This window comes from Rhodnius prolixus, unplaced genomic scaffold, assembly GCF_049639745.1.
Source record: "Rhodnius prolixus isolate KJV_2025 unplaced genomic scaffold, Rpr scaffold_10, whole genome shotgun sequence".
NCBI lineage: Eukaryota > Metazoa > Arthropoda > Insecta > Hemiptera > Reduviidae > Rhodnius > Rhodnius prolixus.
This window is the reverse complement of record NW_027411615.1, coordinates 18566565-18591563: the sequence shown is the minus strand read 5'-3', so window position 1 is coordinate 18591563 and position 24999 is coordinate 18566565. Positions and strand designations below refer to the sequence as shown.

At 37.2% G+C, this 24999-nt stretch overlaps 1 protein-coding gene across 3 annotated transcripts in view; it reads left to right on the top strand.

Moving 5' to 3' along the window:
- bark (C-type lectin domain-containing protein bark beetle) overlaps positions 1-24691 on the top strand; it is a 68034-nt gene extending 43343 nt beyond the window's left edge. For 2 of the 3 annotated variants that reach the window (XM_074132951.1, XM_074132953.1), the window contains 25 exons: positions 74-237; positions 315-541; positions 756-944; positions 1136-1380; positions 1488-1722; positions 2454-2568; positions 2679-2888; positions 3088-3514; positions 3600-3884; positions 4031-4323; positions 5124-5371; positions 6219-6363; positions 6457-6717; positions 7238-7495; positions 7677-7918; positions 8418-8629; positions 8708-8938; positions 9011-9135; positions 9210-9335; positions 9452-9707; positions 10743-10944; positions 11072-11325; positions 11420-11621; positions 12124-12278; positions 12416-24691. In XM_074132951.1, the coding sequence (XP_073989052.1) occupies positions 74-237; positions 315-541; positions 756-944; positions 1136-1380; positions 1488-1722; positions 2454-2568; positions 2679-2888; positions 3088-3514; positions 3600-3884; positions 4031-4323; positions 5124-5371; positions 6219-6363; positions 6457-6717; positions 7238-7495; positions 7677-7918; positions 8418-8629; positions 8708-8938; positions 9011-9135; positions 9210-9335; positions 9452-9707; positions 10743-10944; positions 11072-11325; positions 11420-11621; positions 12124-12278; positions 12416-12622 (5514 nt within the window). In that variant the 3' untranslated portion in view covers positions 12623-24691. The remainder of the gene's footprint in view (positions 1-73; positions 238-314; positions 542-755; positions 945-1135; positions 1381-1487; positions 1723-2453; positions 2569-2678; positions 2889-3087; positions 3515-3599; positions 3885-4030; positions 4324-5123; positions 5372-6218; positions 6364-6456; positions 6718-7237; positions 7496-7676; positions 7919-8417; positions 8630-8707; positions 8939-9010; positions 9136-9209; positions 9336-9451; positions 9708-10742; positions 10945-11071; positions 11326-11419; positions 11622-12123; positions 12279-12415) is intronic. The other variant, XM_074132952.1, reaches the window with a different exon arrangement.
- The last annotated feature ends 308 nt before the right edge of the window (positions 24692-24999 follow it).

Here is a 24999-nt window from a genome sequence, read left to right as displayed (position 1 = left end):
AATCATGTTCGACAATTAATTAAGTGCTGTTAGAAGTTCCTTAAAACTTTAAATAATTTGGTAACGCTTGTAGGTGCAAATAAATTCCCAATGGGGCACCGTTTGCAGCAATGGTTGGACCCAACGTGCAGCTTCCTTAGTTTGTAACCAACTAGGGCTTGTTCTGAATCCTGGAGATTGGCAGCTTTTCAGATCTGATATACCTCATCCTGGAACCAATGATCCTATAATGCTAACGTATGATAATTTATTTCTAGCTGAAACACAAATAATAAAACATTCTCTTTTTTTATTATATATTTATTTCTAAATAGAAATGTTGAATGTACTGAGGAAGATTTAGACATAACTGAATGTAAAGCTCAAGGAGTAACAGACTTTGAAAATTCTTGTATGCATTCTCAAGATGTTTTAATGAGATGTTACCCACCACATTGGGCAGGAATGAGACTTGGAGTATTAGCTGAACAAAGCCATCTTCAGTATTTAACCATTAGAAAAGCAGGGATCCTTGACTACGCTACTAATGCATTCAAACCAGGTACGTAATTTCATTGCTTTGGTTTTTTTCTCAGTCTTGCTGAAGCTTAAAATGTAAGTTTGTGAAGTAGATGAAATTTCATGAAATTCATGTTTTATTTTTAAGTAAGTTTGATTTTTTAGCCGGATCGTCGGTTCCGTAACGTCAAATCGGAACAGGCCCGGTCAAAACTGGACATAAAGGGAAGCCTACATATATGTGTTTCATTTTACAGCACTTCAAATAGATCTTTCAAGACATGCTTTAGAGAACGTTCGTTTAGTAGAAAATGCTCATGATGGTCTTGGAATTGTCTACTCAGACATATTTGCTACTGGTACGGCGAATACTGTAAGAAATTGTGAATTCAGTAACAATCAAGGAAGTGGTGTTGGTTTCAAACAAGTTGGGATTAAAATCATCGGTGGGTATAAACTTTCTATTGTATTAAAAACTAGATTCGTAAAGTATGTTTATTGGCCAGATACTTGGAAAAAGTAGTAATTTATTTTTAAAAAATTAATTGTTTCAAGTCTCCTGTGCTATTTACATTTCTCCATTAATCCACTTTCGGCTCAGTTAAAATGTTCTATAATGCTTACCGTTTTTCAACAGGTAGTAAAATGGAAAACAATAAGATAAGTGGTATTCGTCACAATCCAGTTATGTCTGGTTTGGAACAAATAGAATTAGCAGGATGGTTTAAACCAGTCACCGATACCACTTCGCAATATGCTCCTTATGTTCCCATATTTATTCCACAAGGGTACACTAATATTGAAATAACAGAAGGTAACACTAAATATTTAATAACACAGAGGGTTACTGTCGACCCAATTGAGGGAACTTACTACATAAAGGTTATTAATAATTTGTATTATATAAATACGTTCTCATCGTGTAAATGATGAGCAAATATAGATTGAATCTTTAAAAATGTTCTAAATTTTATTGATTTACGTTACAGTGTACTCCAGGCTTTGTTCTTGGAATACAGTTGTTGAATCCTATCCACAACAGAAGTACTGAACAAATTTTTATCCATGACGCTCCAGACTTAACTGTTAAAGCGGACAGGTGGAATTTAAGAAGAGATCTTGCTCTCTTTCCTGCCACTTCAACTTCATATGGAGTAGTTCTTTTGTATAACAGTGGTCAGGATGCCTACGGCATGACAGTGCTTTCAGTTTCAGCCATAAGAGGTCAGTTTCTGTTATAAGTTGTGTAACTCAGCAACGGATTTTATTAGATCTCGTCTATTTTATTAGAACTCGTCAGAGATTAACGTTAAGAGTTTAGCAATTTGATGTTACATTAAATAAAAGAAGATTAATTATGAAATTAAGAAATTTTTAACATATACAAAAAAAAACTTCAAAAATTCCTACAAACAAGTATAATGAGTAAAATAAATAAAAGATATTATTTATAGTAATAAAAAATGCAAGTACCAAGTCATGAAAAGAAGTAGTTGGTCTTTTTTTTAGGATCAAGCTCAGAAATTTTGTTTGTTTTTTTTTGACAAACTTAAAGAAGAAGAAAAGTTAAATCACAAGAAATCATTTAGTACATAAAACTTTTTATATTGATTAATATTGGGATTTCTATAAGAAAATAAGAGTGATTGCAAAACTTGTATAAAGTAAGTGGAAGATCTTTTTAGATTGTTGTTCACAATCCATGATCTTTTAAATCGGAATATCAATTATGGGGTCATGTTAACCTTTTAGATTAATTTGATTTATTCGTTTTTACTAAGAAAAACATTTTCCCTCAACTAAGTAAGGGTAGCATAGATTTACAGATGGTTATCATTTAATATGGTTGCTTTACAGTCCTGTAGGTTAGTCTTTTGGGAATTATTACAGTTAAAATCTATGTTATAGATTAAATACCAGTCCATAAAGTCATCTTAAAAACTTTTGAATTTCAGCTCCACAACAGAATATAATAAACAAAATCGTTAAAGGTCCAGTACCATCTTTGGTTGTGCACAATTCTAGAATAAAAGGGAATCGAAAGGGCATTTGGGCGTCTTATTACAATAGGTACTTTATTTTATTTTATTTTTTATTTTTTTTCAGCATCATAAACTTATAAAGCCTTTAATATTATACATTTTATAACTTCAGACTAAGTTCATTCTCATTTGGAACAGGTATTTAACGGAAAGTGGTGATCACTACCTTCGTCGAAACAATGAATCTATAAAAGTGATTAGTTCTGATATTTCTCACAACAGAGAAGAAGCAGTTTTTGTTGACGCTCCTTTTTGGAGTGTAACACGTTCCAATTTATCGGAAATAACATTCGTTTTCAATACAACATTGATTACGGACAATGGAAGAGGTTTTTTTCAATTCAGCAGGTATTCCTTTATGAATGAAATTTGCATATTTATGTGGTGAATTTGAAAAAACAGTTTGAATTTCAATTTCAAAATTGCATTCTTGATTTTGAGAAAAAAAGTTTTACTAACATGTTTGGCCACATCTTAGATTTTGAATTTGGAAATTTTACAGTTTAAAAATTGTATTTGTATATTGAAGCCATGTTTGTTTTTTTAGAGATCTTCGCAACTCTAGTAATCTGTTCCATTGGCAGCTAAATGACAATTCTATAGAACGCAACTCATACGGAGGCTTTGAAATCTCTCTACCGTATGTGTGGGAGTATAATGAAAATTTCACTCATTCAGTTTGGATGCGTAATAATACTTGGCGAAATAATCGGAAATTTGCTGTGACTATTGGTGGACATTTTGCCAACTTAAATTTTACTGATAGCCTTCTTGAAGAAAATGAATGTTTAAGAGGATTGATCTCGATCCAAGGGATGGAAAAGCAGTTACGAATTGTCAGGAATACTATGGAAAAAAATGTTGGCCAATTTATAATAGAATTCAGAGCAGACAGCCAGTCTGAAATCGTTGGGGAGACTAAGGCAGATTTTAAATACAACTCTCTCAGAAGGAATAGACCTCTAGATAATAGAGTATGAATTAATTTTCTAGTATAGCTTTTAGGTAAAATGTGCTAGCATCTATTGATCTTTAAATGTTTGTTTATTTTCTGACTAGACCATCTCCAGCGTAATTTTGTTCAATGGAGTACAGCGCGTTCGAGTACGACGTAATCTGTTATCAGATAATAGTCAGCGTTACAGTTTGGTTGCTGGTGTTAGAACCGCTAGACTGGACTCAACTTTAGATGTATCAGAAAACTGGTGGGGAGTAACTAATATATCTGTAATTAAAAGAGATATCTTTGATTTTGATGATTGGAATGATCATGCTATCGCCGAATATCTCCCTTATTTGGTAGAGGATAGCTTTGAAGGCTCACTTTCAATAAGTACATTTTCTGTTAGTATAGCAAATTTTTTCTTCAAATAATATAACTTATTTTCTGTCAAAAAATGAAATAAAATAAAATAAAAATAATGTAGATTTACTTTTTGGAAAATATATGTACAAAATAATTGCTAAAGTCTAAAATATTTATGTCATAGATTCCAAAAGAACAACCATTTTCATCTCATTCTGAAAATGAAATTTCTGGAAGATGCTTGGAATCAGTTACACTTTATCCATTAGGAGATCCTTACTTCATATCATCAGATCTTACAGTAATGCCTGGTGTCACTCTGACTCTAACTCCAGGAGTTGTATTAGAATTTGCTCCAAGAGTTGGTCTTCTTATTTTGGGAACGTTGATAGCTAGAGGAGTTAGAGGAGCAGAAATTATTATGAGGCCAGCAGCTCATTCTCAAAATGTAGTAAGCAATTTGCCTCTAATAGAAAGGTATGTTGATCCATTATTAAAATTTTTTAATAAATTTGTTTCTAAAAGAAAATGTTTATAAAGAAAATATTTTTTAAATTTTAGTTTATCTATAAAAATTGTAAAACTCTCAGTTTTCTAAAAATCCAAAGATAGCTTTTCTTTTTTACTGTACTAAATGTATGTATTAAATGAACTCATAACAGTTTTAATGAAAAACAATTCCATTAAGATATTACCTCAAAAAAAAAAAAAAAAAATCAAGCGATCTTAAAATATTATTACTTTTACTTCCATAAACTCACAGTTTGAAGATTTAAAGGCAAACTTTATTTAACCAAAACCACTATGGACTAAGGGGAACATGAAAGTCGCGTTTCCTGAATGTAGAGAACAATAGCAAAAGAAGCGACAAAATTCTGCTTTTTCAAACTGTCTGGCTAATGTAAAAACCCAAATCAGCAGAACCCACACATGATTTGATACCAATCACAGTCACCCTGAACATTATAATATATTTTTGACCCTGTGCGAAGTTGATAAAGTTAACTTTCGTTAATGGAAATGCCCACAGCCTTCTGCATTTATTTAAACTACATTATTTCGGATAAACTACCTCACATTAATTGTAGTAGTGACAGAAAAAAAAAAAATCTTAAACTTTCTATCTGATTTTAATTTTAAATACTTTTATTGATTAGCTGTTTAATGGGACCATTAGGAAAAATCAGTTTATAAGATCTTTAAAAAGTCTAAATGCTGAGTTTTTTAAAAGTTTTTTACTGATTAAAGTTAAATTTGTTCATTTTTTTTTTGTCCAGAACTGTTCGGTTATGCACACCACAGAACTGCACTGGAGAAGAGGGTTTTCTAGAAAGGTGGAATTCAACCACGCACCAATGGGTACCAGTGTGTGATGAAAGGTTTTCTGAAAGAAATGCTCAAGTTGTCTGCAAGCAATTATTGAGAGATAGTTTAGATATATATGTGTCTCATGCTAGGCGATTTGAATTACATCACAGCGATATCTCAAGAATTTGGTCATGGCATGAACCATTACAATGTACAGGTAGATATTTTAAAGAGATGTTAGCCTAATTCTAATACTGTACGATATTGTAGTCCTGTTTTGCCCGGCCCTTCTCCAGAATTATTTACCATTCTTATCTTTTTCGTCCTCTCATTAATGATTACTTGAGTTTGTCCTACAAATAATCCAAATATCCTCGTCGTGGTATCTTTCTAAATCTTCTGGTGATCTGTATATGGGGCCGAGTTTTTATTTTTTTTACATGGGCCACGTGTTGAGTTTACAAAATAATTAGGATATCTCTTATGTTATTGCAGGACTACCTCTTTTCATTTTACCCATTCCGAAAATTTTTAAGGATTTTCCTAACTTCCAGGATCATCACATTCTTCTTAATCAGAATCCACTTCTATTCGTTGCAATGGTCTAATAATAATCCTATAAACCACAAGTTTTGCTCCCCAAGAAATTGACTTGAATCTCAGGACTTCATCACAAATAGACACCTAATATCTGCTGCTAACCTTGTTTTTATTTCAGCTTCCATATCATTCTACTCTGAAATATTTGATATTCTTACAGCATTAGAATTTTAGAGCCTATTAATTAGCATTGCGTTTTCCATCATTTTCTGAATTCCTGAATCTTTATAGAAGTTGAGCTGAAGCAATGTCAGCTTACTTCATTTTACGTACTATTTCGAAATAATGAATCATCAAAGTATAATTAATTTAAAATTTAAGAAATTATTTTCATGCCTAAACTCTTAAAAATGTATTTCATTGTTCTGAGTTTCGTTTCTTGTCAGTAAATATTTGGTACAAACGCGAATGGTGTAAAGATTGTTTTAGTAAATAATTAACTCCAACTCTTTCAATATCTGCAGGAGAGGAGTCAAGATTGGAAGACTGTGAAGTAAGACTGAATGGTCAAGTTTATGGTCACATTCATCATTGCAGTTGGGATAGCGAATTTGTATTCATAAGATGCGGGCAACCAATGAGAGAGTACAATAACTGGGGCGGCATTAGGTGTGCAATTATATCTGAACTTATTAGATTACTTAACTGTAGTTGTTCTTTACTAAATATAGAAGTACACCCTGACGTTTATTTTGATTTCAGATTTGCAAACTCTGATTTCGAACAAAGTGAATATGAAAATCGTATCCATGATGTTGTCACTCATAGTACGATCATAAGGAGAGAAAGTGTATTAGAATATGTGAATATAACTGGAGCTGGTTTGTTACATAGTCAAAAATCTCCAGCTATACTGGCTATTTCAAGATCACCAGAAATAAATAATGTAAATCTTACCGGATCTGTTGATCATGGAGTGTCTTTAATTGCACCAACTGATAACGTTAAACTTCTTTTCAGTTGGTAAGTTTATTCTATTTCATATGTATAAAAAAAGTATTTTTAGTGAGGAACGTTACAAATAGGTTCAGAGGGTACGAATTCTTGTCCAAGTTTTCCTTAAAGATGAACAAATTTGATTTCTTTTTTAAACAGCAATAAAGTTAAAGAAGTAATAGAAAACATAGTAGTATTAATGTTTTCGCTGAAGAACCAGTTCTGTATTACAGGAGTAAATCAGTTCATCAAGAAGTGCTTCACATTATCTTCATTTCTTTTTTCTCCAATTGAAGTGTACGCAACTAATTCTATAAAAATAGAAATTACAAAATCCGTCAGTTTTATCATTTACAGCTGCGTAAACTTAAAAAGAATATAATTCCTTTTAGAATTGATATTTTAATTTTGATTTAGATAGCTCTTTAAATACTGTTTTTAAGTTAATATACCTCAATTTTCTCGTTTTCCTCTTACCTACATATTTATAACTGTTCCATTTAGATGATTTCATTCACATTATCTTGATTTCATTTTTTTTTTTCAGGATACAAAATAATTACGGTGTTGGTGTGAATATTGCTTCTCTTACTGGCGAAGGTAGAGAAAGTGAAGAAAGTTCATTCAGTCCTCTTAAAGAAGTGCTATTGCCTTACAGATCGTTCAGTCTGGTAGACATGTGCGATCCTGCCAAAGAGATAGCTGTGCAGGAAAGATTAATTTTGTATTATGTGTATGACAATGCGCCAGTTAATTGTGTTAAACTATTTTACAGCGCCTATATGATAAAACCATTTGGGTTTAGGTGAGTAATAGTAAAGTTAGCTATTTCAAATATTAAAAGTATATCTCGTATCTCTCGCAGTACGCATATTTATTGTATCTCTGACCGGTTTTGGTTTTTCATCCATTAGCAGAGGTAGATTAATTAGTTTGTTGTTAATCTAAAACAGAGCAATTAATTGCGAAGCTCTTAATATTTGCAGGCTTCTTCAGTACAACTTGTTCAATTCGACTGATCGACTGGATTTATACGATGGAGGATTGTATAATCATTCTGTACGTCTCATAACTACATTGGGTCGAGATTCGCCTGCTGGTGTGGAGAAAAAATTTATAAAAACTCTGAGTCCTCGACTTAGTGTGAGATTGATAGCTAGCGCAGCTTCAAGAAGTTATGGTTTTATTGCAGAAATTATCACCCTACCAATTTCGGCTATTGGCTTTAGTAAGACTGTTTATCTTTTATGTTGTTAATTTAAGTTTGAAACTGCAATTTCATCATCGCAAAAAAAAAAAATTATTGAAGTTGAATATCTCTAAAAATACACGTTTTGAGTATTTAGCAAAGATTAGAGGTATTAAACATTAATCGAAATTTCATTTCTGAAGAAAATGTAACATTTAAGACTGAGACGGTTACTAAGCACGTTTTCTAATGAAGAAAACAGGATGAATTCACTAAATACGAGCTGTTTCAAAGGGCTTTATCTCTAATCGACTACATTTTTGTTTGTGCTGATCGTACTTATATACTTTATTTTTATACCTTTAAATTCATTAAATATACTTTTATTTTATGAGTAATAAAGTTTTTATTTTATTAAAATTTTTCTCTATACGAATAAGTTATGTGATCAAAATTGTTTTCGTAGATACTAATTCAAAACAATCACTTCTTTCTCATTTTTTGTGCTATCTAACAGATTTGGTTAAATTAATTCCAGATCGTGATGTAGAACATAATATATCATATTCTGTTATATCGGAAAATATGGGAGGTGGAGTACAATATGTAAGTGCTGGAGAAGTTAATCCACGTTTTACCATGGAATATAATCAGTTTACAAGTAATTGTCGAGCAATGTATGGCAATTTTACTTCATGCCAAGCCGCAATATTTATGGACGTACAAAATACTCAAAATCTACATTTCAGAGTTAGTTTATTTGCAATATTTTGTTCATGCTCCAGAGTAGCAGTAGTTTTAAATAAAGAGAATATTTATTTTTTTCAGAATAATCTGGTAAGAAAAAACCAAGGAGGTCTATATGTTCGAGCGGATTCAAGAGGATCCGCTACAGCTTTGAAAGGTTGGATACACAATAATTTGTTTGCCGAAAATGAAAATAGGCCAGCTTTATTTGTTGAGGGAAGACAGAGCAGTCCTTACCAACAAGTAACGATATATTCTAACTTTTGGACGCACAACTCAGCTAGATATCATAACACTATTAACTTGAGACAGGCAAGTGCCATTCTTCATAGATTTGCAAAAGTTAATTAATTAAAGAATTGGACTAATTAATTATTTTTTTAGGTCGTTTCAAATTTTACATACAACTACGTCTATGAGAATGAAGGTTCAAATAATTTAGAAATTTCAGGATTTGAAAGAGTAAGATTACCTATTTATCAGAGTACAGCACACAATGGATTTTATTGGTAACTTTTTATTTAATTCTTTCATAAGTAAATTAATTATTAAGTGCAGCTTTAAAAAATGACAATATTTTAAGGAATCGAGCTGTGGATAGAGAACATCGCAGCACAATAGTTGCGGGAACCGCAGGTCAACATTATGTTGATAATGTTTTCTTCAATCCTGAAAATGACTATGAAATAATGACTGTTAATAGATCAATGTAAGTGAAGTTTATTGCAGTATTACTTTATTACTTTAAAGCATCGACACTCATGAATTGGAAGATTTCACTTATAATAACTAAAAGCTAATATTTTCTTACCTAAATTTTTACAGATTAGATGTTTTGCAAACGCCTATAGATGCTAAACACAACTTCTGGGGTTACAATGAGACTTTAGCCGTAATGGGCCGAATAAGAGATCGAAGTGATCAAGCCAATCTCCTGGGAGTTGATTTTTCACATTTTCTCACTACTAATAAATCAATATTAGATGTAAAATGTCCACCTGGGTGGAATTTAGTTGGAGATACTTGTTACATATTTATTGGAGCACCAATGTCATTTTTGCAAGCTAGAAGTTTTTGCAGAGTAAGTTTAATATTTTCTTTTTTCCAATTTTTCAAGCCTACTGGATAAAAATATTTAATTTTTGTTTATTTTTTCCTTAAGAAAATATATACATCGTATTTATATTTGAAGTTTTAGGCACTTGGACTTTTGCATAGAAAAAACAAATATTTTTATTATTATGCAAAATAATTATATACCCTAGATCGGGGGTTCCCAGCCTTCTGTCCTCTGCCACACCAGTCTTAAAATTATGAAAAAAAAAAAAAAAAAAAAAAAAAAAAAAAAAAAAAATTAAAGAAAATTGAAAGTTACTTTAATTTTCAAATTATTGCTTAGGAAACTCGCTAAATTCTGATCACTATCATGATTATATTTTCAATTTATTTTTCTTTCAAATCCCATTAAGCCCGCCACTATTTTCTTCAATCTCAAATGCCCCCGTGATACAAAAAACGTTGAGAACCTTTGTCCTAGATCCTCAATTCGTTGATATTTAAAAGTTTTAGTCAAAATATGTTAAAAGAAAGTTTTCTTTGTTTTTATTTTCTCTGATAATATGCTAATTTTTTAATAAATGTGTCTACAATAAAAAAATAAATAAATAAAACAGATAGTTCGTTTCGGTCGTAAAAAAAAATTGTTATTCTAAGTAAAAACAAAGTATTGCCTAATTTTTTCAGGCGGACTTTACGTCCAACTACCTAATTAAGAGTCGTGGGGCGGAGGCGATTAGCAAACTTGTCTCATATTAAACATTAAATAAAATCCATGGCCTAGACTGGGGAATCGAACCAACAATACTTCTTAACATTGCGGGTCTAGCCTATAACCTTGACGCCTGTTGAAAACTATTATTGCTAGTTGATAACTTTTTTCATTCTATCTGACTCCGACACTCTGAGTCCTTTGTAAATGACATGAGATATCTGCAAGCTCAATATCTAATTTAATTAAAATAAATACTTAGCTTGCAGAAATTTTGTGGAAAAATTGTTGTTAACAAAATTCTTTAAGAAGTATTTTTGTTTTTTGAGTTTTGTTTTCTTGTTTCAGAGTACAAACTCTTCAATGCCTTACGTTATGGGAAATTATTTGGAACTTTATAAGTTTTTGCGCAGACAGCAAGAAACTTATCAATTTTACCACCGGGTGTGGGTACAGCATATAGACAAAATTAATCAGTGCACAGTTTTCACATTTCAAAGAATAGAGATTGACAATTGTAAACGATTAAATCCTTTTATATGTGAGATGGGTAAGTGAGTTTATAATGATTCATTTTTGTTATTAAAATATTAATTATAATGATTGCTTTTAGTGAGTTAGCCCATACTCTATTTGTAAATAAAACTAAAATTATAATGTTTTGATATCTCTTATAGATCCTAAAGTAATTATAGACGCCCTGAGCTGGCAAACGGATATTGTTGCAATAGCTATGATTGGAAGTGTTTTGTTGGCTGTGGTTTTGATTGGTTTGTTGCTTATATTTTGGATGGGAAAATCGAGGAAACGTCGTGCTGAAAGACTGGAAAGAAGAAATAGTATACGGCAATCCTTGCATTCTTTGAGATCTGTTGGATCTACTCACGCATTTAGTGAAGGCGCTGGATATAGAAGAGGTGTACCAGCTGCGGTTAGCAAATGCCTTTGTTACCGTTATTGTTAATATGATTAAATTTCTTTTATATCTGTAGTAAAGTCATTTATGGAAAAAAAAAATATTTCAGAGCAATCAATCGTCACCAAATTTTAATAAGAATAGTGATTACAAAAAGATGTCCGGAAGTATGGATAGCATAGAGAAATCTCAGTTTAATTCTTCAAATGAGGAAGATGCACAGAGCTATGATATTTATGAAGCTCATAATCCTGCCACCACTGAAGCTATTAATCCTAACTACGAACTCTCTTATAAAAATCAAGGTATTTGTGAGTAACAAGCGAATTTCAAAATCTTAATCATATAAAGTGAAATTTTAAATAAAAATTAATTAATTGAGGCTTATAAGAACTTGGTACTATTATTTTTTGTTTGAATACTTGAGCTGTTATAATTCCATCTTTTAATTCAGATGTTAAAATTAGTTTTGTTAAATGGACCAATGCATCAGTTGTAGATCTACCACTGTTGATCTTTTTATATCACTAATTTAAGCGTTGATAGTTTTGAAACTGGTTAAAAAACCTAGAATTTTCTTCTTTTTCTTCTGCTAATTAAACAAAATAAAAATAATTCACAAGAGAAAACCCGCACTAAATTATATTCGTGAAAAACAAAAATTACAAAAAGAAACTTAGCAATAAAAAAAGTAAATTCGTGAGTTTTATTACAACTACTCGGTAACACACGTTGATAAATACGAACAATGGTATGTTTTCTTATATAAACTTACTGTTATTATTATTTTATTTTATTCCTTTCTCTTTTTAGGTTTTCGGGATAACTCAACTTTTGCTTCTCAAGATAATAGCACCTGGCAATCAACAGACGATTATTTGAATAATTCTTCCACTCTGCCCCTTAATACAAGTCTGGGTATGACTGATTCTACTGCAGATATGATGAGTAAATCTGATTACCCGCAAGTAAGTAGTTATAGTGCAATAATTTTCAACCATTGACTTTGTTTAGATAGATAGTATTTTTTATATTAAAATAAATAGATAAAATAATGATGAATTATTTAAATGCAATCAAATTATTAATGAAAAAATTGTTGCAGGAGTATTATGAACGTCCAAAGAGTTCAACGATCTTAGAGACAAATCTTGATGATTCTTTTCCACCAGCATCTGCCAGAGCTCAATCTGAAACACTTTTGGATTCGTGCTTTGACAATGGAAACTTTACAGAAGATATGTCATCTTTTCAACCATTAAGTAAAAGTCAACCTTTAAGTAAAAGTCAACCATTAGAGACTGCAATGTAAACATTTAGTTTAGAAATAATTACCTATGAATGCTTTGTTAAATTTCAAAGGTTTTCTCGGTAGTATATTAATAGTTTCTAGATCTTTGGCATTGAATATAGGTTGATTTTACAAAGAAAGTTGATTCTGTTAGTAACAGAACTTAAGTTGTTTCCAAAACTCCTATGGGCTAAGGTTGAGTTGAAATAAAAGCTGGCAACACTGTCCATGTCTAGAAACGATTATCACCAGTTTTAACCATCGATAAGGAATGTTAAATTAGGTAGTTTAAGAGCAGTTACGAGTGAAAGCTGCGGAAGTGTCCTTGAAGAATTAAAAAAAATAACTAAATAAAACATTTTACCAAGAAAAGTGATATCTTAGAGCAAAGTAGTGTTTGAAACGTTATTGCATTTTATGGTTTGTATTTTCAAAGATTATACGATGTTAATCGTTTAAAATGTACAAATAATATATAAAAATGGAAGTTCCTCAAATGGGCTTTCATCTGACTTTATTTGTAGATAAATTCATAGTGTAACTCTGAAAGGTTTTAACAAATTAGAAGTTTCAGGGTAGTTACTTCTTTTGGGCGTTGAATTTCATTTCTAAAACGCAGAACTTTGAACTAATTCAGTGGCAGATCCGGAGTGCATACAACGGACCAAAGCGCACTTCTCTGAAGTGAACTTGTAATTTTCTGTCACCATCTCTTTGAAAAATTTAATTTAAGGAAAATGTTGGATACAAAATCACTCGAGGACATCATAGAATGTAGACTCTACGAGAGTTGGCCAGAAAGTCCCAGAAAGAACCTCCGCAAACCTGGGGTCTAATGTTGCAAGAACAGCAACAATACGCTTCTCGTCTAAATGTTTTGATTAAATAAATAAAACACTCTGCACTGGAAAAATTTGTAAAGTGAATTCAAATTTAAAAAAATAATATATGGTTAATATGAGTAAATTTGATTTTGGTATTGTTATGTTAGGTTATGGGAAAGGGGGTGGTTAATCACAGAGTTAGGTTCACAAAATAAAAGATATATTTCCTATCGTTACAAATAACAGAAATAATACAAGTAATAGAAATAATACAAATAATAACAGAAAGTAACTATCTTTGTCTTATGATTCTCAAAGGAAAATATCACCAAAATAAGTAACTGTTTAAAATAAACATCAAACAACTTCCTCTACGCTAAGTATACTATATACACACATACGCACGAGCACACTCACTCACATGCGTACTCCCACATACACACGGTACATATACACACACTTACACTCAATACAATTATATACAATCTTCTTTATACTAATTACTATTAACATAAATATGAGTTTTAGCCGGTCACACTCTTGTATTGTTAGTTGTAGCTGAGCCGCCCCGTCTTCCACCAAGTAGGCCGTCGATGCCCCGTGTAGGGGAGGGGAAGGGAACACCAATACCGCCACACAAAGCTAGCTCACCTGCGGTACTTCCTTTCACCTGAATAGGGATGGCGATAGTCCAGTAAAGGGCCCTTTAGAAATCAATTTAGCTAAGCGAGACGGTCTACACTCGCACCTGTCTCTCACACAGCGCTGACTCACTCACTCCTACTCTCTAGCTAGCTCCACTGCTTGTTGGGGCCTTCCCCCTCCACAGAGGCCCCCACCACTCGCTGCTACTGTAGTGTATTTCACTACATCACTTCCCCTTTTAGAAAAGTGAAACATGTTCCCCTCGAATCTTCTTAGCGGTGCTTCTCCGGATGACGCCGGGGATACTCTTCTGTTTCAGGTCTCCTACGGGGCGTGTTGATTCCTCCCACTGTTGGTACAAGTCTTCCTCTAAATTTCTTTCTTGCCTACCTATTTCAAATTTACATTTCAGCCAGACGGAATAAAAAGGAAGGGTTGCTCTCTACTAAGAGGAATAGTTGGTATCACCCTCATCGGCAAGGCTGGCCAGTTCCCCTCCGTGCAAGCTTTCCGCCCCCGATGATCGCTCTCCGCGACGTCGCGGCCTTGCATTGATCCGTACCTCCGGCGGTATCGTTGCGGCATTTCGTAACCCATATGGTGACCGCGGAATTAAAAGAGTATCAGATTCATTCAGGTCTGGTGCCCACGTTTGATCCCGAAAATCGCGGACCTCCCAATCTGAGACGTCCGGACACACGGTATCCTCGTCCAGTGCAGCCCTAGCTTCAATGTCATCAGTGTCCGCCCCGCTGGGTTGTTCCCTCGCGATGGTTATTTGGCGGAACTCATCCTCGTCCCCTGATCCCCCGCCGACCGCCATATTCTCCCTGTTTATTTCGATATCATTTTCGCCCACCGGATCACCAATATTATGAGGTTCCTCCAAATTACACCCATTCCCTTCCGGGTTATCCTCGTCGGGTGCTGCCGCTTTGAGGCGATTAGCGTGGACAACGACGAATCCCCCCTTCCTTAAGGAAATTTGGTAGTCCCACGGAGATTTTCTATGTACTACCGTGTGTGGGCCCGTCCATGGTCTCCTAAACTTCCTAGCATGTCCGACTGGGGTGGCCGGCTCGAACAAATAAACACGTTGTCCCACGTTGAATTCCCTTAACGATTTTCCCGCATTAAAATACTCGGCACGCTTTTCCCTTGCGTCTTTCATAGTTGCCCAGGCACTCTGCAATGCCATGTCCATTCTCTTTTGCCAGTCCCGAACGTATTCTTCTACCCCGCCTGAGTATACGGTCAAATCCAAGGGGCATTCAAACGGAATTTCTAGTTCCTTCCCATATAACAGAAAATGTGGGCTATACCCGGTAGATGTATGCGGCGTCGACCTATAGGCCATCAGAGCAAAAGGCAACCACTGATCCCAATCCTTTCCATCCCTTCGCACAAAGAAGGAGATTTCGTCGATTAGTGTTCTATGAAACCGTTCTACTAATCCGTTACATTGGGGGTGATAAGCGGTAGTTTGCAGCTTCTTTATTTGGAGCATGCGGCACATGGCTTTGAATACCCCCGACGTAAAATTCGTTCCTTGATCGGTTAGAAGCCTTCTGGGTGTTCCATGTCTGAGTACAATTTCCCGCACAAAGGCTCGTGCCGTCGCCTCAGCGCTCTGCTCTCTTAAGGGCACTGCCTCCGCGTATCTGCTAAAGTTATCGATGAATGTTAAGAGAAAGCGATTGCCCTGTTTGGTTAGAGGGAGAGGGCCCACAATGTCTAAGGACACTTGCTCAAATGGACATGTTGCTTCGAAGGGCTCTCCTAAAGGTGCCGTTAATCCGCTGGGGGTCTTTCGCTCCGTACATAGCACACAATTTCTGCAGTAATTCTCTACATCCCTACGCAAGTTTGGCCAATAGAACCATCTACGGACTCTAGAAAAGGTTCTTTCCATCCCCGGGTGCCCGGACCATGGTGTATCGTGGAGCATAAACAGGATGTGGGCTCTTAATGCTTTGGGAACTGCCACTCGCCATTTCTCGCTGTCGCTTTCCCCATCTGTGAAATACAACAACCCATTCGGCCCCTTCTGCACTTGGTTAGGTCTGGAGAGGGCAAAATTGCGACACCATTCGTCTTTCTCTTGTTCCTGGGCCAATACACTTTCCGTGGGAAACTCTCCCGGACTTGAGTCCACCCCTCCTACGGAGCGACTGAGAGCATCGGCGTTTTTATGTTGTGCCCCAGGCCGGTGGATTACCTGATAATTATACTCCATTAATTTCAGTGCCCACTTCGTGAGACGTGCCGACGGATCCCTCAGATTTAGCATCCACTGAATCGCAGAATGATCAGTAATTAACTTGAACTGTCGCCCCAGTAAATAGCATCTGAATTGACCCACCGCCCATATCACGGCCAACACCTCCCTCTCAGTAGCGGAGTATTTTCTTTCGGCCTCATTTAACTGGCGACTTGCGTACGCTATCGGCCTTTCCATTTCCTCCTGAACCTGGGACAAAACGGCCCCTAGGGCAACTCCGGACGCATCCGTTGCCAGAACAAAGGGCTCCTTGAAGTCCGGATACGCTAAGACTGCTGTGGAACAAAGAGCTTCCCGGAGGGTTTCAAAGCTATCCTTCTGCTCCTCCCCCCAATGAAAGGGAACATTCTTACGAAGAAGCGCAGTTAAAGGTTTGGCTAGATCTGAAAAGTTAGGAATGAACCTACGATAATATCCAGCCAATCCTAAGAACCCTTTGACCTCCTTCGCGTTCTTTGGTAATGCATACTTGCGGATTGCTACGATTTTCTCTGGGTCGGGTTTGATTCCCTCGGAGGTAACTAGGTGGCCCAAATATTTTACTCTCGATTGCACGAAGTGGCACTTCTCCAGACGCAGTTTTAAATTAGCGTCCCTTAAACGCTCCAGTACCCGACTTAGTCGCTGGCAGTGCTCCTCCAACGTGGCCGAGAATATAATAATATCGTCTAGATAAATTAGACATTCCTCACCCTTCATTTGCGCTAGCAGCTGATCCATTAGCCGTTGGAATGTGGCTGGTGCGTTCATCAATCCAAAGGCCATCTTCTTGTACTCAAAGTGGCCCCCTACTGTAGAGAAAGCCGTTTTTTCACAATCCTCGGGCCTTATCGGGATCTGGTGGTAGCCACACGCGAGATCAAGGGTAGTGAAGTATTTGCACTTCCCCAGCGACTCTAAAGTTTCTACTATTAATGGCAGAGGGTAGGCGTCGGGCTTCGTGATTTTGTTTAGGCCCCTGAAATCCGTACAGAATCTGTACTGCTTCGTCCCATCGGCACTCTTCTTGGGCACCAAGACTACGGGTGCCGACCAGGGGCTGTTGGATGGGGTAATGATACCCTTTCCCAGCATACTTTCTAGGTGACCCTTCACCACTTCCCTCTGATGGAATGGCACGCGGTAAGGGCGTTTCACTATCGGGCCGCCATCAGTCTCAATTTTGTGGAACACGGGTAGACGACACCCTTCTCTGCCGGGCTCGGTAAACAGTCCTAGATGGCGGTCACCATTTCAACATTATTAAGGAAACGCTCCACAGGATCCCCTAACACACTTCCGTCCCATGGTCTGAGCATAGCCTGTAAAGATAAATCCTTTTTTCTTACGTCCTCAGTCACCGTGCTAGTGCCCATCGCACCAGTTGGAACTACTGGTTTCCCATCGGTTGGCATATTAGTAAAAAAAAATCTTTTTTTTTTTTTTTATTTATTTATTATTTTTTATATATATTTTTTTTTTTTTTTTTTTTTTTTTATATTTTTATTTCTAGATAGACGCTAGTAATTTGCTCATATTCACCTAGAGCTCGATCAGACAATTCCAATGATACCTCACATGATAGGTCTACACTAAACCGTTGCAAAGTTAATTTTTTTTTTTTTTTTTTTTTTTTTTTTTTTTTTTAATTTATTTATTTATCTAGGGGCCCCCTAAATTCAAATTTGATGCTAAAATCGCCCTAGGACGCTTCGTTACAAAACTAAGTACGCGCGAGGCGCGCGCTACTGGGAGCTCTCCCCTCTCCGCCTAGTTACGCTGGCCACTACTACTACTACACGGCCAGACCCCACACCTGACACCAATGTTATGTTAGGTTATGGGAAAGGGGGTGGTTAATCACAGAGTTAGGTTCACAAAATAAAAGATATATTTCCTATCGTTACAAATAACAGAAATAATACAAGTAATAGAAATAATACAAATAATAACAGAAAGTAACTATCTTTGTCTTATGATTCTCAAAGGAAAATATCACCAAAATAAGTAACTGTTTAAAATAAACATCAAACAACTTCCTCTACGCTAAGTATACTATATACACACATACGCACGAGCACACTCACTCACATGCGTACTCCCACATACACACGGTACATATACACACACTTACACTCAATACAATTATATACAATCTTCTTTATACTAATTACTATTAACATAAATATGAGTTTTAGCCGGTCACACTCTTGTATTGTTAGTTGTAGCTGAGCCGCCCCGTCTTCCACCAAGTAGGCCGTCGATGCCCCGTGTAGGGGAGGGGAAGGGAACACCAATACCGCCACACAAAGCTAGCTCACCTGCGGTACTTCCTTTCACCTGAATAGGGATGGCGATAGTCCAGTAAAGGGCCCTTTAGAAATCAATTTAGCTAAGCGAGACGGTCTACACTCGCACCTGTCTCTCACACAGCGCTGACTCACTCACTCCTACTCTCTAGCTAGCTCCACTGCTTGTTGGGGCCTTCCCCCTCCACAGAGGCCCCCACCACTCGCTGCTACTGTAGTGTATTTCACTACATCACTTCCCCTTTTAGAAAAGTGAAACATGTTCCCCTCGAATCTTCTTAGCGGTGCTTCTCCGGATGACGCCGGGGATACTCTTCTGTTTCAGGTCTCCTACGGGGCGTGTTGATTCCTCCCACTGTTGGTACAAGTCTTCCTCTAAATTTCTTTCTTGCCTACCTATTTCAAATTTACATTTCAGCCAGACGGAATAAAAAGGAAGGGTTGCTCTCTACTAAGAGGAATAGTTGGTATCACCCTCATCGGCAAGGCTGGCCAGTTCCCCTCCGTGCAAGCTTTCCGCCCCCGATGATCGCTCTCCGCGACGTCGCGGCCTTGCATTGATCCGTACCTCCGGCGGTATCGTTGCGGCATTTCGTAACCCATATGGTGACCGCGGAATTAAAAGAGTATCAGATTCATTCAGGTCTGGTGCCCACGTTTGATCCCGAAAATCGCGGACCTCCCAATCTGAGACGTCCGGACACACGGTATCCTCGTCCAGTGCAGCCCTAGCTTCAATGTCATCAGTGTCCGCCCCGCTGGGTTGTTCCCTCGCGATGGTTATTTGGCGGAACTCATCCTCGTCCCCTGATCCCCCGCCGACCGCCATATTCTCCCTGTTTATTTCGATATCATTTTCGCCCACCGGATCACCAATATTATGAGGTTCCTCCAAATTACACCCATTCCCTTCCGGGTTATCCTCGTCGGGTGCTGCCGCTTTGAGGCGATTAGCGTGGACAACGACGAATCCCCCCTTCCTTAAGGAAATTTGGTAGTCCCACGGAGATTTTCTATGTACTACCGTGTGTGGGCCCGTCCATGGTCTCCTAAACTTCCTAGCATGTCCGACTGGGGTGGCCGGCTCGAACAAATAAACACGTTGTCCCACGTTGAATTCCCTTAACGATTTTCCCGCATTAAAATACTCGGCACGCTTTTCCCTTGCGTCTTTCATAGTTGCCCAGGCACTCTGCAATGCCATGTCCATTCTCTTTTGCCAGTCCCGAACGTATTCTTCTACCCCGCCTGAGTATACGGTCAAATCCAAGGGGCATTCAAACGGAATTTCTAGTTCCTTCCCATATAACAGAAAATGTGGGCTATACCCGGTAGATGTATGCGGCGTCGACCTATAGGCCATCAGAGCAAAAGGCAACCACTGATCCCAATCCTTTCCATCCCTTCGCACAAAGAAGGAGATTTCGTCGATTAGTGTTCTATGAAACCGTTCTACTAATCCGTTACATTGGGGGTGATAAGCGGTAGTTTGCAGCTTCTTTATTTGGAGCATGCGGCACATGGCTTTGAATACCCCCGACGTAAAATTCGTTCCTTGATCGGTTAGAAGCCTTCTGGGTGTTCCATGTCTGAGTACAATTTCCCGCACAAAGGCTCGTGCCGTCGCCTCAGCGCTCTGCTCTCTTAAGGGCACTGCCTCCGCGTATCTGCTAAAGTTATCGATGAATGTTAAGAGAAAGCGATTGCCCTGTTTGGTTAGAGGGAGAGGGCCCACAATGTCTAAGGACACTTGCTCAAATGGACATGTTGCTTCGAAGGGCTCTCCTAAAGGTGCCGTTAATCCGCTGGGGGTCTTTCGCTCCGTACATAGCACACAATTTCTGCAGTAATTCTCTACATCCCTACGCAAGTTTGGCCAATAGAACCATCTACGGACTCTAGAAAAGGTTCTTTCCATCCCCGGGTGCCCGGACCATGGTGTATCGTGGAGCATAAACAGGATGTGGGCTCTTAATGCTTTGGGAACTGCCACTCGCCATTTCTCGCTGTCGCTTTCCCCATCTGTGAAATACAACAACCCATTCGGCCCCTTCTGCACTTGGTTAGGTCTGGAGAGGGCAAAATTGCGACACCATTCGTCTTTCTCTTGTTCCTGGGCCAATACACTTTCCGTGGGAAACTCTCCCGGACTTGAGTCCACCCCTCCTACGGAGCGACTGAGAGCATCGGCGTTTTTATGTTGTGCCCCAGGCCGGTGGATTACCTGATAATTATACTCCATTAATTTCAGTGCCCACTTCGTGAGACGTGCCGACGGATCCCTCAGATTTAGCATCCACTGAATCGCAGAATGATCAGTAATTAACTTGAACTGTCGCCCCAGTAAATAGCATCTGAATTGACCCACCGCCCATATCACGGCCAACACCTCCCTCTCAGTAGCGGAGTATTTTCTTTCGGCCTCATTTAACTGGCGACTTGCGTACGCTATCGGCCTTTCCATTTCCTCCTGAACCTGGGACAAAACGGCCCCTAGGGCAACTCCGGACGCATCCGTTGCCAGAACAAAGGGCTCCTTGAAGTCCGGATACGCTAAGACTGCTGTGGAACAAAGAGCTTCCCGGAGGGTTTCAAAGCTATCCTTCTGCTCCTCCCCCCAATGAAAGGGAACATTCTTACGAAGAAGCGCAGTTAAAGGTTTGGCTAGATCTGAAAAGTTAGGAATGAACCTACGATAATATCCAGCCAATCCTAAGAACCCTTTGACCTCCTTCGCGTTCTTTGGTAATGCATACTTGCGGATTGCTACGATTTTCTCTGGGTCGGGTTTGATTCCCTCGGAGGTAACTAGGTGGCCCAAATATTTTACTCTCGATTGCACGAAGTGGCACTTCTCCAGACGCAGTTTTAAATTAGCGTCCCTTAAACGCTCCAGTACCCGACTTAGTCGCTGGCAGTGCTCCTCCAACGTGGCCGAGAATATAATAATATCGTCTAGATAAATTAGACATTCCTCACCCTTCATTTGCGCTAGCAGCTGATCCATTAGCCGTTGGAATGTGGCTGGTGCGTTCATCAATCCAAAGGCCATCTTCTTGTACTCAAAGTGGCCCCCTACTGTAGAGAAAGCCGTTTTTTCACAATCCTCGGGCCTTATCGGGATCTGGTGGTAGCCACACGCGAGATCAAGGGTAGTGAAGTATTTGCACTTCCCCAGCGACTCTAAAGTTTCTACTATTAATGGCAGAGGGTAGGCGTCGGGCTTCGTGATTTTGTTTAGGCCCCTGAAATCCGTACAGAATCTGTACTGCTTCGTCCCATCGGCACTCTTCTTGGGCACCAAGACTACGGGTGCCGACCAGGGGCTGTTGGATGGGGTAATGATACCCTTTCCCAGCATACTTTCTAGGTGACCCTTCACCACTTCCCTCTGATGGAATGGCACGCGGTAAGGGCGTTTCACTATCGGGCCGCCATCAGTCTCAATTTTGTGGAACACGGGTAGACGACACCCTTCTCTGCCGGGCTCGGTAAACAGTCCTAGATGGCGGTCACCATTTCAACATTATTAAGGAAACGCTCCACAGGATCCCCTAACACACTTCCGTCCCATGGTCTGAGCATAGCCTGTAAAGATAAATCCTTTTTTCTTACGTCCTCAGTCACCGTGCTAGTGCCCATCGCACCAGTTGGAACTACTGGTTTCCCATCGGTTGGCATATTAGTAAAAAAAAATCTTTTTTTTTTTTTTTATTTATTTATTATTTTTTATATATATTTTTTTTTTTTTTTTTTTTTTTTTATATTTTTATTTCTAGATAGACGCTAGTAATTTGCTCATATTCACCTAGAGCTCGATCAGACAATTCCAATGATACCTCACATGATAGGTCTACACTAAACCGTTGCAAAGTTAATTTTTTTTTTTTTTTTTTTTTTTTTTTTTTTTTTTAATTTATTTATTTATCTAGGGGCCCCCTAAATTCAAATTTGATGCTAAAATCGCCCTAGGACGCTTCGTTACAAAACTAAGTACGCGCGAGGCGCGCGCTACTGGGAGCTCTCCCCTCTCCGCCTAGTTACGCTGGCCACTACTACTACTACACGGCCAGACCCCACACCTGACACCAATGTTATGTTAGGTTATGGGAAAGGGGGTGGTTAATCACAGAGTTAGGTTCACAAAATAAAAGATATATTTCCTATCGTTACAAATAACAGAAATAATACAAGTAATAGAAATAATACAAATAATAACAGAAAGTAACTATCTTTGTCTTATGATTCTCAAAGGAAAATATCACCAAAATAAGTAACTGTTTAAAATAAACATCAAACAACTTCCTCTACGCTAAGTATACTATATACACACATACGCACGAGCACACTCACTCACATGCGTACTCCCACATACACACGGTACATATACACACACTTACACTCAATACAATTATATACAATCTTCTTTATACTAATTACTATTAACATAAATATGAGTTTTAGCCGGTCACACTCTTGTATTGTTAGTTGTAGCTGAGCCGCCCCGTCTTCCACCAAGTAGGCCGTCGATGCCCCGTGTAGGGGAGGGGAAGGGAACACCAATACCGCCACACAAAGCTAGCTCACCTGCGGTACTTCCTTTCACCTGAATAGGGATGGCGATAGTCCAGTAAAGGGCCCTTTAGAAATCAATTTAGCTAAGCGAGACGGTCTACACTCGCACCTGTCTCTCACACAGCGCTGACTCACTCACTCCTACTCTCTAGCTAGCTCCACTGCTTGTTGGGGCCTTCCCCCTCCACAGAGGCCCCCACCACTCGCTGCTACTGTAGTGTATTTCACTACAGTATGTATTAACATAATTACTTGTTACAAAATGGGAAGTTAAATGTTAGTATGTAATGAATATTATTCGTTATGTAGAAAGAAATACTACTATGAAGAAGATCGGCTGAAACACAAAAAATACTTCCTTGATGGTTTGTTTAAAATTGAAGAGCGACAACCGGGACACTGTAATAGCGTAACCTGTAATCTTACGAGTTTGTGATTTGTAGCACAGCCACTTTACCAAAAAAAGGGGGCCTGAAGCAAGCCTAAGCAGCTAATATAGCAGCATGCTATATCTTGATAAATATCAACAAATCAAACAGTAATTCCATATAAATGAATAGATAAAAATTAGACCAAAATGTGTTTCATGTTCCTTTACATGCTTTACCCATCATTTCTGAACGAAATTAAGATTAAAGCATTAACCATCTATAAAAAAAAATCAGGAAACTATCCGTCCACAACGAAATAATTGCATTCGCTTTTCAGTATCATAAAAATGTGCTCAAGAAATATTCAGTTATGGAAAGTTGATTTTCCATATTTCTCCCTTGTCTTAATATTTAAAGAGCAACTAATCAGGGAAAACGTAGAATAAGCTGTATGACAGAATATACCACATCTGAAAAGTTATCGTTAAAGCTGTATTTTGTCGGTAAAGGTTATTGATACGGCCATTATTTTTGTATTTTACTTCCAATAAAATTAATAAATCATTGGGAGTGTGTGATATTTATAATATAAACTTAGTTTAATATGTTTTTATTTGTGATTATAATTAAAGAAAGACGTTTGTAAATATTCAGAAGAAATTTATAGATTAGTATTGTAATTATTGTATTTAAAAATTAAAAAAAACTGTTGTCTTAAAGCAATTAACATCACTGTAGAGAAACTATTATGTACATAATTAATTTTTATAAGATATAATATAAACATTTCTTGAATTGTCTTAAAGGCAATTTCGATTGATACCATTGTACATAAATTGTATTAAGAAACGAAGACTGCGAATAAAATATCATTAAATGAAATAAATATATATTTGCTTTCTTTTCTGAATTTATCTCATAATCGTAAAATTCAGTCTTGAAAGTGAACTTTATTTAAAAAATGAAATATTAATAACAATAAGAATAAATAAATGATATGTCTATGTAAATATATGTACAGTTGTAAATTATTTTATTTAATTTTGTACTTGGAATTAAATTTTTGTTCATTGAACGTTATAAATATAGGTTAATTTTTATTTTCAGTTACTTTTTCTGATTGATGCCTTCAATAAACATAGTTTCCTCTTTGCGTAGATTGCAATGAGGAGGAGGATTTCAAACATGTAATAATGATATGTCCACGTTATGTGGTAGAAAGGAAACGAATGTTTGACGATATATACAGGTATTTAGATGCACCATTTCGCTACGAAGACATTATATTCTCCACCAACATTTATGTGCTTAAGTCGATAGCAGAGCTAGCAATGAAATATGAATGTATTTAAAAGCTATAGCCGAATTAGAATGAATGGAAGAAAATGCTTAGAGAAGGATTACGTGATTTTAA